Here is a 19874-nt window from a genome sequence, read left to right as displayed (position 1 = left end):
CTAGATGAACAGCCTCCTACCTTTCACTGCCTCCCCAAAATGGAAGTGATTCCAAGGTTGGAAAGGACCCATGGTTAGGCACACAATCTGCACATAAGTGGGAGAAGCATGACAGCCAGCTAAGTATTGGAGAAACAAATCTCTGAATTTCTCTTTCTTCCCTGCACAACAGCAACCAAAAGAGGCAAATACAGCCTCCAAAAGTCTGCTCCAGGCCACAGGGAAAAAAATCTGGACCAGTCAGATATTTGTGCCAAAACAAGGCTTAGCAGAAAAGAAACCAGACCTAGCCAGGGGAATTTTTAAATTCAAATTGAACGTAGCGCTCAGCCCTTCTCTGAATAGAAGCCCCTGCAGGCCATGTTTTTGCACTCAACAAGAATATCCTTCAAATTTTATCTTTTCCCTAGAAAGGAAGAAATGTTTCAAGTAACTTCTATCAACAACTAACTCCTTCAAGAATATAGTTATTTTAAAAGCTTCTTTCAAATTAATCCCTTCCTTCTTAGATTATAATATCTGCACAGTCTATTTAGGTATTTGGGCCCAGAAAGGCAGCAAAGCATATACTTTCTGGGGAATCACAAGACAATGGCAGTGTTGAGGGCTAAGGACACACTGAGTTGTTATTTTCCATTTGCCCCCAACACTCTCCAGCTTCATTCTTTGCCCTCCCCTGCCGTGGCCTGACATCAGTGGACTGTAGTGAAAGGTTTCTATGCCAGTTGGTGTCTGGCTGAATCTGGGCACTGGAAAAAAATCAGAGAACAGGAAGAAAGATGTAGATTTTATTCTCCTGTCTCCTTCTCTACTATATTTAGATTGCATTGTGCTACCTAAAGCCACAACTCTTATCAGACAGCTCCTTCCGCACAGCTACAGTTTCTACTGGGTTCCAATAACACTGTTACTCCTTCTCACTCCTTCAGTCTTAGGGGCGATGATGGCTCCCCACCATTCAGTGTTTCTCTCCTTAACTTCACTCTTAGGTTCCCTTAACTCTACGTGCACCACCAAAATGTTCTTCCATTAAGCTTATGTCAACTAAGCTCCCTACACATACCATCTTCTTCCTGCCAGGACTTTGATGTACACACTCATTTCCACAGAGTCTATTCTGCAGCATTCCAAAAAGTTTCCTAACCTGAGAAACAAGAAAAGAGATCCCTTGATCACATTTATTTTTCTAAAGAATGTGATCTGCCTTTTCCTAAACATGTTACATATTCTCTACACGCTGTGTTTTCCTAAATTAAGGTTACATTACTGAGTCAATGCAATAAAAATGAGGTTTGAGCCAGTTCCGTTTTTATTTTAGCTGTTCTTAGTCATCCTTTTTAGGGAAATGGAATGCTACAATCCCAATTACATTCCTTTCCTCCCAGCGAGGTATGTTCAGCTTGCTTCACCTTAAAAACTTAATCCACTTCCTTGAGGGAGATAATATTTGACATGAATTCATTCACCAGTTTTTTAAAATCTGTTATTCTTCTTGTATTCCTTGCCTTGTTGGTAGGAACCACCCACACACCAGAGTGGTCATCCCAAATTGTCACTTCCTTTCACCTACATGTGTCCATTAGACACTTAATCCTATAGAACTTCCCTCCTACATGTAGGTTGAGTAGAAATGCTTGAGACCAGAAATGTTTCTAATCTCATAGTTTTTTGGGATTTGGGAATATTTGCATAGACTTTACAAACTGAGCATTCCTAACCCAAAACTACAAAATCCAAAATGCTCGGAAACATTTTGAGCACCAGCATGACATTTAAATAGCTTTGGGTTTTGGAGCATTTAAGATTTCAGATTCTCAGATTAGGAATGCTCAAACTCTGTCTTCTTTCAAATCTATCTATTCCAGTAGCACAGTCACTAACTTAGCTCAGGACTTGATCTCTTACACCTTGATTATGAAAATATCTCTGGTTTCTCTCTATCCTTTTTCATTCTTGTTTCTATAGCCAAACTGATCTTTGGCAAAACACAGATATATTCATGTCCCTTCCCTTTCAACGGCCTTTCTTGAGGATAAAACCCAAACTCTTCACGTTGGACCAGAATGTCCCCTGCTTCCCTTCTCATCTTCAGCTTTTATTACCTCCTTTTTTATACCTGTTTGTCAACTTCATATGGTCCCTGTGCTTCTGCTTCCACTGCTCTTTGCCTATTGAAGGCTTTACCTTTGCTGACTAATGCCCCCTGTTCATTTCTCAGACCCATCCTGGGTAACACCTTTGCTGGAAAACTTTTCCGTGAAGCCCATCACCCCAAAGTTGTTTGAATGGCGTGAGGTCCTTTAGTTCCTCTTCTTTATTTTCCTAGCACCTAAGCCATAGTGGCAATTATTGATCTGTCAATACCTTATTACTATCTTTTTCAGGGTTAAAAACCGTGTCTCCATTATTTTAGCACTAGTACTTAACACAGAACATGACATATCGTAAGACAAGAAATGGATACTAAATGAGTGGCTAAACGAAGGAATGAACTATGAATGCAGTGCAGTATATGCTTGAATTCACTTATGTACCTGAGGTCAATATAAGAATCCTGACTCTTTGAAGGATGGCATATCATTCATGAAGCCAGCTTTTTTCCTTTTCGCTCCTTCTAGGTATGGCTCTACCCAAATCATGCAGGAAAAATGAAGAATAGAACATGAGCTGGTCGTTTGAGTCACAGGCCTTCCACAGACCCCAAAGTTTTGGATATGGATCAATAGATCTGGCCTGAATTAACTGAGGAAAGGAGTGAGAGTAATTTTGCCCCAAGGAGACACCAGATTCTACACCAACCATCAGGCTTGAGTACAGATGGATAAAGGTCAGGCCTAAAAATACACCAGCCTTAGGTGACATCAGGACTCTGCTCTTTCATGTCTAACTTAACCCAGATGGAGGAGAGATCATTTAATGAGCAGTCATTGAAACAGGCAGAGAAGCTTCTATCCACACCAGGGGTGACTGACTACAAGGGAAACATGCCTCTGAAGATTTCCTAGTCAATTTTAATGAACTCTGATAGGAATTTCAATGAGGTTCAGTAGAAACATCTTTTCATCGTCACTGTGAATTCATATTTATTGAATACTCAACAAACGTTGATGAACATCATTTCCATACCTATAAGGGATTAGGAAATACTTGCTACTATATTTTGATGCTAGTCACCCAATCAGAACAAAAAATGAATACCTATGAATATTCCAAAGTATAATGCAGAAGGGGCCTCAGATTATATGCACGCATCTATGAGTTATGTTTTTCCTACTGGGAGTTATCCTCTCACCAAGCTTCCTCACAACTGTGAAGGAAGAAACCTAGGAGAAGGTGTAGTCCTAAGAAAGTCACAGATATTCATTCCAAAGATGACTGGGGATGGCGATAAATACTAAGGGGAATGGCAGCATCCAGCCTTGTCCATCTTGTGGCCCATCCGTGTACAACTGTTCTGACTTGGCCTTTAAGTTTTGGCATAAGCAGAAGATAGGAGCTGAAGAACTCCGAAGAGATGCGTGGTTATGCAGTTACCTTTCAAGTCAGAATCTTCTTATTTTGTATAAAGGAGCACATTTAGACTTGGGCATCTTTGGACACTCACTGGTTGGTTAAATGTTTAAGAGAATCACTGTTCTATGTGAGTTTTGTAAATAACCACTGACCCACTGGTTTACAGGAAAGTGAAAGTAAATGACAGGTGGACAAAAAGCATGCAAATAGTAGGCTGCACTACTGGCCAGTGGGTACCAACTGGCCTAATCTTGTCTTAGTACATCTTTCCAGGTTCCCTTTCCTTTCCTTTCCCACCATCTCCAATCAATCTTCTTTCAAAGCTCAGGGTTTGAGGCAATGGTCAAGCTCCACAGCATAAGAATTGGTGTTCTTCATGATGCTCTCCACCAACATGGCAGGCTTGGGATTTCTTCCAGCAAAACAAGAGAGCCAAGTGCAGATCAGCATAGCTGCAGCTGCTCCACCTCCAGCACAGTAATAGGCCCAGCCAAGCTGGCAGGTACCTGTAGAAACAAGGACACAGATATGGGGATTGGGGTCTCATACATTCCCTTTCATAACAAACTATAAAAATGATCCCTGAAAGTATAATATTCACCTTTTTACATTAAGATATTATAGTTAGGGTATGAACATGAGGTAGTGAATGCAAATGGGTTTCCTACTTCCTCCTTTGCTATTTTCTGGTCTCTGCTCTAGCAAGAGGTTATAAGATTTTATTTTCCTGTTAAAGGGAAACCTAAGGGTAATGTGGGTTATGATAGTGTGGCATTGCTAGTGACAATGATACAAGAGCAACTTGACTAAGTGTCAAACATCCTAAGTTTTTTACACATTGATCATCACAGTAACTACATGAAATAGGTATTCGTATTATTCTTGTTTTACAAAAAATGAGGCGACTGAGGCACAGGTTAATTGTGAAAAATTATGCAGCAAAGAACGTGGTAGAGTTAGGATGTAAACCCTGGGCCATGATGACCCCACAGCTTCACACTTTTAATCAAAGTGGATGCCTTAATTACTTTTTCTCACTGCTGACAGAAAATAGCCAACTTCCACAGTTTGAAAGAGGAAAGGCTTCTTTCAGCTCACAGTTTATAGAAGTTTCAGTCCATAGTTGCTGGCTCCAAGGCAGGGTGGCATGGCAGAGGAACATCACAGAGGAGAAACAGTTCATGGCATAGCAGGTAGAAGGCAGCAGCAGCAAGCAGTGAGCCTACTTTTCTCTTTTATCCCATCCAGGCTACATGTCTTTTGAGTGGTGCCACCCACATCCATGGTAAGGTTTCTGTGTTCAGTAAGTCTTTTCAGCCACACCCAGAACTATGGTAATTCCGATTAGTGGCCTCATTGAGTACCAGATACCCTTAGTTTCAGTATCACACACCCTAGATCCATCAAGCTCCAAAAAGCCCCATCTATGAGTGCATGAGGCTTTGCAGGGGTCAAGGCATAATGGTGGTATACAGTTGAACATAGGCTGCTTTCAGTGGGCCATATCTTGCATCATCGAGAGAACAGACAGGCAAATATTGAGCTCGCTCCCTCTTAATACATGCATCTGTCCCAGCTTACTGATTCAACACTCAGGAAGTGTAAATTAGAACAAAAGCCAAGATGCTTAGGGCATAGTTTTAGTTTCAAGTGTGATGGGAAATGTCACCTGCTCCAACACATCCATCCCATTGCCTTCTATTTTACCAGAAGTAGACTGCTTTGTTTAGAGGATTTGTAGTTTTTAATCATTATCTCAAATAATGGTAATGCCCAGAGAAAGAAGAGCCATTATTTTATGATGTACTAAAATAACTGCTAAAATGATATGCTTAAGCAAAGAGAACTCCAGAAATCGTGGTAGGTGCCCAATTACACAAAATTGCACAGAAATCCTGAGAAGAACAGGCAGCAACCTTCACCTCCCCCTGAGCTTTTGTAGAAAGCTTGTCCACACTATGCTCAGGATGGTAATACTAATATTTATTACAATTTATTATTTAAAGGCTAAATCCAATCAGATAGCCCCTTATTCCTATGCACATGGTAACCAGTAAACTTTAATTTTCCTCATTTTAATTGACTAGTTAATGGGACATAGAGAGTCTAAGATGGCCCCAAATTAGATTTCATTGCTTTTACATTCATGTGTGCCTAATTGATCCCAAATTTCCCTAATTAGACAGTCTTTCTACTACCAAGACATCACTCATACTGTCTCTGATGCTGGAAACCCCTTCTCTTCTATTCACCAATTCATATCTTCCACAGAATACTATTCAGGACTTGATACTTGCTGAAACTTTCTTCAGTTCTCTTCAGTGGGCTTAAGTCACCTCACCCAAACAGCTATGTAGGAATTCATCTGGGTACTACATACACAGTTGTGTATGTTGGGCAAAACATTGTGAGGAAGATTTGCATTTGACATATTTCTCATCTGTGCTATTCACTGTCCAGATTATTGACTCAACAGTATGGGTGTATTTGTTTCTTTTTGCAATAGTGTTTCGTATGCTGTATCCACAGTGGGTAAAATTTCAACATATATGATATAGCCTAACAGTATTCTGAAACTGGATACTATTGCATTTTCGCCTTTCAACCCCTAAATCCAGTTTAAATTTTGAATTAAATATGCACAACTAGCTAAAGGTAGTATTCTGTTTGTTTCTAGACTGTGCCATGTTCCTTTTCACTGTAAGTCTTCTGCACGTTCTCTTCCCTCTGCCTGAAATGCTCATTGTGTGTGCGGGTGTGTGTGTGTATATGCACTTTCTACCACTCTCTTTGTTTAGTTAAAGTTCAGTGATTCTTAGGATCTCAGCTCAATCATTAATTCCTCCATGAAATCTTCTCTGATCTTCCTAAGCCAAATTCCCTCATCAGCACCATGTTTTTTTATAGTCCATATATCCTGACTTCTATACTTGAATGGATCGCTCTTTCATCTCTTCCCATATCAATTGTCAATTGGTCCTTTTGAGGAGACAGAACTTTACCAATAGAACTGGGAAGTCATATAATATTCCTAAATTCCTGTGGCCCCATCCAAAATCACAGTGAAAGCCAGACTACAGCAGTTATGAAAACAATTTAAACATCAGAGAGAGAGAGGGCATATTTAAAAGAAAATCCTTCTCAGCAAAAGAAATCCAATTATTTCTAAAGTGGCCTAAAAATGAAAAACTTTGGTAGACTCTTGGAGGAATATTCAGAAGAATACTGAATTGAGGTTATCAGCCAATAGATCTATACCCCCCTTATTTTTTTCAGTACTGAGGATAGAACCCAGAACCTTTACACTGAGCTACATCCCTAGCCCTCCCTCCCTCTCTCTCTCCCTTCCTTCCTTCCTTCCTTAGATACTCTCTGCCACTCAGGGTGGGTTTGAACTTCCAATTCTCCTGCCTCAGCCTCCTACAGGTGTGTGCAAATAGTATCCTTCTTCTTATCCCACCTACCACTAACACACACACACATATACACACTCATTAAAAGTAGGAGGTTTCATGCAATGCTTTGGGGATTCACAGAGTGAAAACTCTGAAGACTGGCAAACTTTCACCTTCTGTCACCCATAAGAGGAAGTGTGCTGTTGTGGTTTGGGTCTAGATGTCCTCACAAAGCCTCATGCAGTTTTAGATGGGGCTTTTTCAGAGGTGGCTGAATCTAGAGTATGTGACTGATTGATTCATGGTACAATGCTAGGATTAAGGGTGCTGGGATTAAGAATGGGTAACTGCTGGATCAGTCCACTGATTCGATTGGAACTGCCCTAATCCTGGTAGGTTAGATACAATATAAGGGACAAAAAGAGGTTTATCTCCTTCCCTACCTTGTTGCTTCTGCTGTCTTCCACCACCATGGACTGTTGCTCCTCCGCCATGCCACTCTGCCTCAGAACGAGTCAGTTATGAACTGAAACCTCTACAAACTGTGAGCTGAATTAATCCTTTCCCCTTTAACTTTGGGTATTGAGTGTTTTGTCTCAGTAATAAGAGAAAAGTAACTAAAACAGTTGCAAACTTTATTATACCAAATTTACAGACTGGGATGTGAGGTTTAGGAATAGCTCAACAAACTTGCTGAGAAGTGATGGAGACCACTACCAAGTGTCTGTGAGCAGGATTTAAAATTAATCAATTGCCTTTCTATGTTTACTTGTGAGTCTGTCCCAGGCCTGCATTCCTTGTCTGGAGATGGGCAATGCATTCACAGTAAGTGAAACTCTATGAGTCACTGGACCGTGTTGAGGCCTGTAATGGCCTGTGGTGCTGTGATACCTCAAAGGACAAGATAAGGCCACAGCTGAGGACACCTGGCTCCAACCCCAATTAACTAGAGATTGTAATTGTAGGTGTCTCACTTCTGTGGTGAATATCAACCTGGAGATAAAATAGTTCTCCTAATTAGCATAATTTACTACTTGGGGAAGTCTTTGTAATTACTCCTAAAGTCCTGCTCAGTTTTCCATGCTTTTCTCAGGATCCCCTTCCTTTGTTTGAAAACCAAATAAATAGGGGCCACCCAGAGAAGTTCTTTATCTCAGCCTCCAGACAATCTTAAACTCTGATAGAGGGTTTTAATCCTCCTGGAGGCCTAAAATCATACCACTTCTCTCTTTTATTTAAGCCTTCACTTCCCACTCATTTGGGAGGTTGCAGGCCTGATCAGTCCAAGATACAGAAGCAGATAGCTCAAGGCAGAAGACCAAGTGTCTTTTTGTGGGGAGGAGATTGAGACAGGATCTTGCTATATGGTTCAGAATGGTCTTAAACTCACTATGTCACCCAGACTGGCCACAAACTCATAATGATCCCCTTGCCTCAGCTTCCCAAGTGCGGGGATTATAGGTGTATACCACCACACCTGGCCAGACCAAGTCTTTTCACTCCCAGTCGTGTGCTGTGCCCTCTCCACTGTTTTCTCATATCCCCCTGAAATATTTTTCTACTAACAGGACCCTTGACCCATAAACTTTCCCCGGGAGGCTCCTAAATCAATTTGTCACTGACTTACCTAAGCTTCTTCTCTAGCCTTTCAACCAAGTCTGTTCCCAAATTGCAGACAAGGCAGGAGCCAGCTGTGAGGTAAGGCTACTGTCAAGCCAGTTTTTGATCTTCAGCATATTCATAATCTAGTCTGGACGAGGCATCAAAACTCTTATTCTGTTTCTTCTGTTGCCAGTCAGATTATCTCTTCATTATAGTACAGGGATATTTCCATTAGGTACATGCACCCTGATGTCAGGGAAAGACTTGTTTCTCTAAATGAAAAGAATAATTGCATAGCATGACAGTACCCCCAAAGCTCTAGGCAGAAAGAAAGCTCACAGAGTGGGCAGCTCCAGAGTAAAGAGCTAAGAAAGGCCTCAGTAAACCTTACTGATGTCAGCACCAGATTCCACTGGGATATGAGCCCACACCAAAGTGATCCCATTGTCACCTCAAGCGCATCCTCAATTTCCTCTTGCAGACACTCGTATCAGGCCATTGAACAGCATCTAAGCTCCAGCCTGCTGCCATACCAGAGGTGAAAGATTAACAGAGGAAATATACCTTTTATTCACCCCTTCCCATAACCTCATCTGCAATTCGCTTCGAGAAATAGAGAAGTTCTATCATTGGCATTACAAAAAGGGACACAAAAGCAAAGCAGACCTTCATGAACTATCTACTTCAAGAACTGCCATGAGTACTCAGTTACACCACAGAAAGTTTGAACATGGATCTGATGAGGAATCCTTTTATTAAAAGATGAAAAAATAAGGAGCAGTATCAAAAAGCTGCCATTTTTTGTCTCTAATCACTTTTTGTGAAGTCCCACGGGTCATCACCAATCTCCAAATCTTATTGCTATTAGTGCTGTTGATTGTTATATTCTTCGGACAAATACTGACCAAGTACCTACTATGTGGCAGGCACTTTGAATACACAATCTCATTTGATTCTCACAACTGGCATAATTATTTCAGTTTATAGTGGAGAAAAAAATGATTTTTCACTTTTGGCAGAGGGGATATATGTGGAGGCTGACTATAAAGAATAAATGAAATCAGATGTGCTGGCACATACCTGTAATCCCAATACTTGCGAGGCTGAGGCATGAGGATTGTCACAAGTTCAAGATGAGCCTAAACTATGTAGTGGGAAACTGTGTTGAAAGAAAGAAAGGAAGGAAGGAAGAAAGAAAGAAAGGAAGGAAGAAGGAAAAAAGAAGGAAGGGAGGGAGGAAGAGAAAAAGAAAGAGAAAGAAGAAAGAAAGAAAGAAAGAAAGAAAGAAAGAAAGAAAGAAAGAAAGAAAGAAAGATAGATAGATAGGTAAATGAAAAGCAAATTACTTGGCCAAGTGTCAGAGTTGAGATTTGAAGGTCAGGTCTAATTTAAAGCTCAACATCCAAAACTGAAAGCTCAATGCAACTCATTTCAATTAAGGTGGGAGAACAAAGCCAAGTATAAAAATTAGTATGGTCTAAGTTTTATGGGAAAGTATGGTACTTTCCTCTAACCACGTCACCTTTCTTGGCCTCATTTCCCTTTTCTTTAAGTGGAAGAAAGGTTAAGTGGCCAGGCATTTCAAAAAGACCACTCCAATTCAAGTTTTCCACTATATTATGAATGTAAGTACTTTAAACTACATGAATAAAACACTATAGGCATATTCAACAAAAGAGAAATCATTCATATCTGGAAAAATCCAGGCTCATTAAGGCCTTGTAGAGAAGAGAGCTTTTTACTTTGGCTTTAGTAATGGGGAGCGGCCATTTCAGGTAAATGGAGTGGTCAGTGTAACCCAAATTACATGAGCCATGAGCAAGAAGGCAGATGACATGCTTTAGAAGCAGCATATTGTTCAGAGCTGGTTCAGAAAAGAAGCAATAGCTGGCAAATCACTAAACATATCTACTTAAGCAGAGGACGTGAATCTGTCATCTTCCTCCCAAACAGTGGGAAATAATGAAATGTTTCTGACTAAGCTATGATTTGATGGAGTGAGGCATCTCTACTTGGACACTATGGACATTTGGGGCTAGAAAGTTCCCTGTTATGGGGAATATGCAAGGAAGTGGATGTCCTGTGCATTGTAGTACCCAGTTTCTAGCTACTAGATGTTCACAGTAACTTATCCTTTCCCTTCTTCAATTTTGAAACTCAAAAACATGCTAGGGAGGTCCCTCGATGGCAAACCATTCACCCAACATGTGCAAGGCCCTGGATTCAATTCCCAGTGTTGCAAAAATATATGTGTGTGTGTGTGTACAAGAAAGAGGTATGGGGTGGGTGTTGCTTCCCACTGGGGAGTGGCTCTGTTAGAGCACAGATTGGGAAGAGTAACCTGAAATCTCTGTGTAAAAGATTGGAAGTATGCACAGGCTACAGAGAGTGTCTGTTAACCAGAGGCCAAGGACAAGGCTGCACATCCAACAATGATACGTAGCAAGTTCCCTACAATAAAGAATGATCGAGGCTGGGGATTTAGCTCAGCGGCACAGCACCTGCCTGGCAAGTGCAAGGTCATGAGTTCGATTTCCAGTACCGGAAAAAAAAAACAAAAAAAATATATATATATCTATCCAAAAATGTCAAGATTGAGTTATGCTTGTTGAGATTGAGATTGAGAATTGTTGAGATTGAGTTATGCTTAGTGAGGCAAACACCAGATATTTACAGTTTAAATTCTCTTGGAAATGAACTTGACCTCTGATTGATTAACTCAACTGAATGGCATATCCTCAGTTAAGAATGGTCATGCCTGGTTCTTTCTTGACCTGGGAAGCAGCTTGAGACTGAAGGCTGGCCAGCTTTGAGCTTTCATGTATGCTAGCCCAGGAAAGCTGGGAAGAGTGAGGGGAGGTCCTACAAGGTATTTGAGAAGGAAACGCTGATTCCTTGGGAGTGGGGAAACTATAGACTGTGAAGAAATCTTTTAACTCCACTGGGTATAAATTCTCCGACCCTTAAGATGAAGAAAATAATTAAGTACCTGCCTAAAAGTCAGGGCACTAGGCCAAAATACAGTTCTGGAAATCCCTTGAGAAACAGCCTGACTAGGGGCTGGGGATTTAGCTCAGTGGCACAGTGCCTGCCTGGCAAGTGCAAGGTCCTGAGTTCGATTCCTGGTACCAGAAAAAAAACAAAAAAACAAAAAAACAAAACAAAACGAAACAGCCTGACTCACTGCTATATATCCTGTGAATTTAGTGCACTGCCTCCGGTCCATCAAGCTAGAGTTGTTCAAGGACCTATGTCCTCAGAAAATGCCACAGTGAGCTAACATCACACCTAGAGGTTTTTTGTACATTCATGCATGGGTGTCTGTGAAGAGAAAGATTGTGTGGCAGCATAGAAGGAGAAGAGTTTCTAACTGCAAATTAGGTTTATGCAAAGTTTCTGGATGAGCCTTAAGACAAGCCTGTTTCTTTTTGTGTGATTCTGTATCATTTCTAACACCCTATCTGTGAGTCACTCTATTCCAGCCTTGAATTTGCTGTGACAGGATCCCTCATAAAAGTTATTAAATCATCACTCAGCAGTGGGCCTGACATTTAAATCAAGACATGTTGCTTTTATTCCAAGTCACAAATCAAATTGGTTTGGAGTTTGACTCTGTTTCCTTTCATTCAGCATTAAGTTATGTTATTACAGCTTTACTATTTCAAGAAAAATTTGTTACTGCCTGCCACTTAAACTTACTACCATCCTTAGAACCCTAGTGTTACGCCCTTCAGGGGTACCATAGCCAGCCAGTTGTAAATAGGTCCCAATAAAGAATTAGGCGCTTGTGTTCACAGTAACATGGTTCACGGTGGAGAAGGCTAGCACTGGTGGCAGCATCAGAGCTAAGAATCAGAGTATGACAGAGAGGCTCTGAGGGGCATGTGAAGAATTTCAGTTTAGAAACCAAGTGTAGTCACCAAACCTGGTGGTGCACACCTGTAATCCCAGCACTCAGGAGGCTGAGGCAGGAAGATTGTCATGAGTCTGAGGCCAGCCTGGGCCACACGGTGAGCTCAAGGTCCACCTGAACTATGTAGTGAGACCCTGTCTCAAGAAAAGAAAGAAAGAAAAGAAAAGAAAGAAGGAAACCAAGAGTGCTGGAGGACTAATCTAAAGAAGAGTCTTTTTTAGCGGAAATGAGGAGCGATATTCAAAGGAAAGGCATACACTAAGAGTGATATAAGTCTAGAACAATTTTATGGTATCTCAAGCCCCTAAAAAGTTGGAGGAAGAGATAGGAAAGCAAAGATATAACAAGCAAACAATGATAACTAACACCTCCCATATTGACTAGGGCTAGATGAGACATCATGAAATTTTCAGATACATGGAAGTTTGACTTGACACAGCTGTTACCAGTAGTGAAGCTGTGAGCACTACTACTTTCAGGAAAACCATACTTGTGAGTTAGGACCTGTGGTAAAAAGCTGTGGATATTGTGCTGTAACAGAAAGACCGACAGCAGTGGGAGGGTAAGAGCCATAAAGGAGCTTAAAGCTTTAGAATAGGGCAAGAAGGGATGAAGCAGTTTGAAGAATGTGAACAGTTCAGGAGTGTAGATAAGAGGCTATCTTTCTCTAAAAAGATGAGATCCAAGTTCTAGGAATTCTTGAAATCAGAAGATTGGAGAAATGTTGCAGGTACAATGCAAAGAGAGCAATATTCACATTTATTGTTCATCTGATACATTCCAATAACTAGAAAGTGTGAGAGATATTGCTCTGCCTGCCTTAGGCAAAATAAGGCGAGCAGCGATCCTAAGAGTGGAGGAGGACCTACAAAGAGAACCTGGTCATCATCCTCAAACTCAGTGGCACAAAAAAGATATGCAGCCACCCAGAGGAGCCTTCACAGCCTTCACTATATCAAGGCAGGGTGCCCATAGCGGTCAGAGACACCTACAAATCCTTTAGATTTCAGTGGAGTAGAACATGAGAGGAAGAAGTACGGAGTGCAAAGAACAGAAGGAGACTACAGAAGAGAAAATGGGATGATAGAAGAAAACTAGAACCCTAAGATCATAGTACCTCGGCACTGCACAGTGGGAAGAATTGAGCTCTTTACCAGACACCCTCCTAAGGAGCATTTTATTTTTTTCGAAAGCAGATTCAGCTCAGGAAAGCCAGTTCTTCTTCCCATCACAGTGCACCATGGAAGTTCATGGAATTAGGTTACAAACCACCTCCCATACTGCTATTTGGTGCATAGGGTTAGTGGAGGGTGTTGCTATTTGCTGATCTGGCATATTTTTGCCATAGGGTTCTGAATTTTGTGTCTACAGGAGCAGTAGGAATTTGGGCAAAGCTGATGGTCCCATCTGTTCAGAGCTTATTTTAGACTTTATTCATTAGGGCTTCCCTAGGTAGCAACACAAAAACATTTCAGTGCAACCAAGCTAAGTGAGCAGAGAACTTTCTCCACTAGAATCCAGCAAATACAGATGAAGAATTTTCAAAGATAAAGCAAAGCCAATGAATTTAACAGCAATTGCCAAAATACTGCCACCTCCACTGTGGCCTCCAGTAAAAAGACAGCCAAAGCTACGAGAACAGCTCTTTTCTCACATTCCAGGCTGGGTGTAAGTGTCACCAGCAGCCCAGATTGGAGGCCCAGAATATAGTGACTATTCCAGATGCCTGCCAGGCTCTTCTGGGAAAAAAAAAAAAAAGAGAGAGAAAAAATCCTTCTAAACACTTCAGTTGTTCAGGTAAACGTATTACTGCTAGTTACCACTGAGTCTTTGACCTAGTCAGATCTACAAGGGAGGTAGCACGTTCTAGTCCAGTGTTCTAAGGGGTAAGGGAAGGCCAAGATACTTGACATCAGAGGGGCAAACAGCAAAGCACTCAGGATGGCACAGGTGCCCTGATCTCATTTTTCTCTTTCATACGATCCCCTGCTGGCTTCTGCGTTGTCTCTCTAGCAGTAGTCCACTCTCATGCTGCAGAGAGTACTTTTTCCTACTTTTACTTGGCCCAGCCTTGCTTTGCAGAGCATGTTTCTCACTCTGTAAAGCACGTTTCTCTTCCTATCTTCAGTAAACATAGAACCTCACAAAAATCCCTTTGCCAAACAAACTAAGTCCTTCCACTGAAATGCGTGCTTCTGACTTCTCATGTTTGCCAACTTGTATTCCTTTTTTTCTTTTATTTCTTGTACAGACACCTTGTTCAAACTGTTCTGCTCATCTTTTTCTTTCAAGGGGAGAATCATGTCTCAGGCCAAATTAAATTATTCGCGGTCTTTCTCCGCATTGAGCCTATCTACTTCTAACAAGACTTCCATGTCACCCCGTGGTGGTCTTTGTACAGCCGATCAGCTATACCTTCAGTAGTCTTTCAGAGTCAGGGCAAAACCCAGCTAAACAAACGCTGGACCTCTTTGTTGCAGCAGAAGCTTTCTAGGGCACTTGGCTTCTAAGAAATTGGCCCCTCTCCTCTAACATCTGCTTAATAGCCCTCTGCTCACATCCACTTGAACTTTCTCAGCATGAAGCCAATAACTGGAATAGTAATAGCTAACATCAATCAAGCGCCTCCACATGCCAGGTGCTGGAGTGAGCTCTAAATAAGTTGTTCTCAGCAAACCAGATAAGTGAAAGGGAGGCAGAGATAGAAGTAGGACAAGTAAACAGTCTATTAGTGTGACAAGTGTTATGATAATGAGTGCAACAAGGATATAGAGGAGGGGCATGAAATCCAGTTTAAAGGATGCAAAACAAATTTAAGGAAGAGTAAGAAGGCAGGCAAGGAAAGGGAGAAGAATATTCCCAGCAAAGGGAGTAAAACCTGCAAAGTTGTCGAGGAACATGGCATTCTCAGGGTTGGGCAAGAGAAGATGAGAGTGACAACAGAAATGATAGCCGCGATCCCTGTACGCCTTGCTATAGGGTTTGGACTTGATTCTGAAGGCAACAGGGAATTACTGCTAAGGAAGAAGAATGACATCTGATTTCATTGTGAAAGTATCACTTTGGCTACAGAATGGGAGGTGGATCAAATGGGCAGTGTGCAGTATCTTTAGAAAGAAGGGAAGAGAGAGAATCAGGAACTGCATTCAGTAATCCAGATGAGAACTTCTACTAAGGGAAAAAAGATAAATTCTAAAATTATCCTTGTGTGCTTTAGTATTATGAAAGTATTTAGTGCTTTTGATGATAACACAAATTTGAACCGACATCGTGGTTTTGTGTTACATAGATATGTCTCATTAAACTACATGCTTTTTCAAGGCAATACCTCTGACTTCTTTGCATTTTTATAGCACCTTATTCAGTGTCTTATACACAGTGAATACCCACAATATGCTGAGTGGTTATTACTCATTTTTTACATAATTCTCAAATACTTAAGAATGCTTGAAGCGAGACCCAGCACACTGACCCACCTCAGGATGCAGGAGTGAGTGGCCCCTCATTTCAGCCATTGTTAGCCCCATATCATTGATGCCAGTTTTGACCATAAGCTATGTCCATCCATGCTCCGTCAGCCAACAGACATGCACTATAAAGTCCTACCCTGCATCTGAGATCCACAAAAAGTAACAAACGCCACAAATGATACCATCCACTGTAAGTAGAGCAGTTTTCAATTCACAAGGTACTTTTTCATACATTGTCTCATTTAATCATCTTCCATCTGCTTTATTTCTTCATCAGTTCCCACCCAGATGCATTTATTCTACAAAAAGGAGTTGAAATATCTGGCCGAGGCCCCTACTTGGAGGATATGGACGCTGGGCACAGGCTTTGTGTGAGCCTGGGAAGTGAGCATGGTAAGAAGAGTCTGGCATGACAGTTACAGGGACTGTGTTTGAAAACCATGTTCTGTCACAAACTGAAGCTCTGGGCAAATCATTCAATTATGTACAGTGCTCACAGAGCAACTGAAAGGGTCAAATAACACGGTACATATAAATCACTTAGCATGGAGCCTAGAATAATGACTACTTGTACTTCTGCATTTTTCAGCTAAACACCCGGCCCTATCACAGAAATATCCGGGAGAGTTATATTATATAGATTCCAAGGTTTTGCTCCACATTGATAAGACTATCTTCCTGAGGAAAGTGTCCAGATGATTTTTATTTACAGTCTGGCAGGTAACCTCTTGAACTAGACCATATCATTAGCCCACAACTGTGGGTCTATTGTTTACTGGAAAATGGGAGGGAATTATCATTTACTGAGAATCTACCTCACACTTGATGCAGTGCTAGGGACTTTCACTTGTGAGATGGATGTGTGTGTTTACCTGGATGGGGCTTGCTGGCAACGGTTTGAAAATATCATATGGCACAGAACAGGAGTAACGTATTTTCACCCTTTAACTCTAACCGTGCCATGGAATTGCTTCTAAATTTGAAGTCCTCCTTGATTTTCCTCTCTGTTCCTGCTTTTCAAATCCATTTCACTTTATTAATTAAACTTCTGGGTAAGTCAAACCAATAGTAATAATAATAATAGCAGTAATAATAATAATAGCAGTCATAATAACAGTTTCTGTTATTGTTTATTGGGTGCAGGCCCTGTATATACTTAACTAAATGTGTTAAGGATATCATTTTGTTTCATCCTCACCTCCAGAGCCCGTGACATGGGTACTGCAGTATTAGCTTCCCCATTTATAATAAATTCTTCTTTTAATCAAAGGCATAGGGGCTGGGGATCTAGCTCAGCGGCACAGTGCCTGCCTGGCAAGCGCAAGATCGTGAGTTCGATTCCCAGTACCGGAAAAAAAACCAAAGGGGGGGAAAAAATCAGAGGCATAAAATACAGTATCATTCTATAGTAGATAGGGGAAGACTAATAGACAATAAAGGTGAAGGAGGAAAAGGAACCAAGTAGTGAGGTTTACTGAAGAAACTGCAAGGAAATTGTGATTCGTGTTCTTTAGTAGCAGGGTCAGACAAGACAGAGAAAGCCGCAGTTGCAAACGGAACAAATTTAACTGACTTTACTGCCACCGTGTGGTCATTTGCTATACAGACAATAGGTTCACCGTTATTCATTATTTCAGCTTTTGAGCCTACTAGACTTTCAGCAGGGCACTGGAAAAAGAAGGAAAGTAGAGGACCTTCCCCTTGCCCTTGAAGCCTTGGTAAGAGCCTTGTCTTCTTCCAGAGTCACCAAGTTGCAAGTTATCTTAGCTATCAACTATCCTAGGTATCAGCTATTCCAGGGGTGATACCTTTTTGCCGTGGGGACTATTTCAGGGAAGAGAGAAACGTTTATAGACACCGCAATCATTTTTTTCTATTCAAAATGAAAATAGTTTCATGTCCCTTGGGATGAATAGATTCTCATTACTCATTATTTTGAATAGAGGTGATCAGTGAAAAACACAGCTGACAGATTGCCTTTATAATCTTTTGCCTCTTTCATATGTAAAACACTGTTTGAATACAGCGCTTTTAAGGTACATTTTCATGTCACTGCCCAAACAGTTTCTGAAAGTTATGAAGCAACAGGGCTAAAGAGGTGAAGTGAACTGTCTATGGTCACAGAGCCATCCTACAATTTGTTCATTTCATTCAATAAAACATTTAGACAGTGGTAAGAGTCCATGAGGCTCCAGAGTAACCCAGTTGAATCAAGTTGCTCCCTGACCCACCAACTGTTTCCTATCTCCTCCGGCTTAACCCAGCTTCTCCTATAGATGAGACTCCTCTCTGTGAGAGTCTAGGCAAGGAACTAAATTTTTTCTAAATTTTTATCTATTTTTAAATGTTTATTAGTATATGCTCCTTGTACATGAGTACATTCATGGTGGTGGGTTGGTACATAACACAAATTGATTCTTTTTCCATCCTCTTCCCCTCCCCTCATTCCCCTTACTCTCTATCTTTTGGTCCCCTTCCCTGTTGCAAAAGAAAAAATTTGAAGCAACATTTGAACGTCGAATGTTCTAGGACTGGCTATCAGAACATTCAAACATTCTAGCTGATGCTGCTCTTAGGGGTGAGTGGCTTTGGACAATCCCTGGGGAAAATTCCTGGTGCCCCACTGGGTGAATGCTTAATACAGTCCCCTTTCCTTGAAGAAAAATGTCTGAAGTAGATTGATTTTTGTTGTTGGTATATTTGATGTGTATAATATGGTGTTTTGATATATTATACTGAAATGATTTCTACAGTCATACAATTTAACTGGTTGCTCTCCTACCATAGCTACCCGTGTGTGTGTGTGTGTGTGTGTGTGTGTGTGTGTACTTGAAATCTACTTTTCTGCTTTTTAAGAACAAAATAAACAAATATGAGAGTAGAGAGTAGATCAAAGTATTCACCAAAAAGGGTAAGTAGGTCACAACTAAAAGCTAGTAGATACCTGGGATCTCATGTTGCTCATCCATCTAGTTCAATGCTTTCTATATAAAAGTATGGAAAGCAAGACTCAGAGTGGGAAAATGATGCGTCCAAGCAAGCTAAGAAAATTAAAACCCAGATCTCTTCGTACCCTGGCCAGGCCTGTCTCCACTGCTCTCCGCTGTCCCTTTGTGGACATGAGAATGGGTTAAGCCTCCTCATTGTGCTCTGATGAACACAAGAAAAGATTATCCATGAAGAAGGAAACTGATGGAGAAAACGGCAACAGGAAATGCCTAGAAACTGCACCCTTAAAGGTCAGTCCCCAAGTCACCATGAAAGGCTTTGAACTGGCAAGAATGAGAGGAAATGATGGAAAGCAAAGGAAATGAGCCTCACAGAAAGGAAATGCAGGGAATGTACACATGGCCTTTGCGAAGGCTTGACTGCAGGCCTTCACTAAGTTGAGTGGGTCCAGAAGCCATACTTCGGATATCCCTATAAAAGGCTCTAGAGAACTGGACTGACTACCTTCTAAAAACAAGTTGTGTTTAACACAGCCTATCATGCTTTTTATGTATCTATTACTTCACGTAATCGTCTCAGTTATCCTAGGAGGAAAATATTATTGACAATCTCTTCTCTATGCTGTTTTGCTTATGTATTTGTTTTTGTCATTTTGGTTTATTTCTATTCTCTTTAAAATGAAAAACAAAATTTATATATATATATATACAAGGATAGCTGGGGTAGGTGTATTGCTGATGTCTGTGGTTTATTGAAAGAACAGTTAATGCTTAAAATTTTCTTTTCTTGACCAGTTTTGCACGCTTGAATCTGGTAATCAGAATGACTGATCTGAAAACAACAATATGCTGTATAAGAACCATTGTTGAACTCTTATCATCTTGTATGGTGAAGCTCTGCATCATTTCCAATGTTTCTTTATTACTCGTACAGTCTTTGATTGTTTGATCAATCTTACATTCTTACGTCTGGTGGACTCAGCAACTTCGTTGAAGATAACTGTATGTAATGTAGCATACTGTTAGTTCCTAT

General features: G+C 40.9%; 1 protein-coding gene across 2 annotated transcripts in view; it reads right to left on the bottom strand.

The window, feature by feature from the left end:
* Positions 1 to 3057: 3057 nt before the first annotated feature.
* The window catches only part of Lhfpl1 (lipoma HMGIC fusion partner-like 1), a 59603-nt gene continuing 42786 nt past the window's right edge, over positions 3058 to 19874 (bottom strand). For both annotated transcript variants that reach the window (XM_005404630.2, XM_005404629.2), the window contains exon 4: positions 3058 to 4019. In XM_005404630.2, the coding sequence (XP_005404687.1) occupies positions 3838 to 4019 (182 nt within the window). In that variant the 3' untranslated portion in view covers positions 3058 to 3837. The remainder of the gene's footprint in view (positions 4020 to 19874) is intronic.

This window comes from Chinchilla lanigera, unplaced genomic scaffold, assembly GCF_000276665.1.
Source record: "Chinchilla lanigera isolate Chin_1 unplaced genomic scaffold, ChiLan1.0 scaffold00089, whole genome shotgun sequence".
NCBI lineage: Eukaryota > Metazoa > Chordata > Mammalia > Rodentia > Chinchillidae > Chinchilla > Chinchilla lanigera.
The sequence above is the reverse complement of the archived record's forward strand: the minus strand, read 5'-3'. Positions and strand labels throughout refer to the sequence as shown.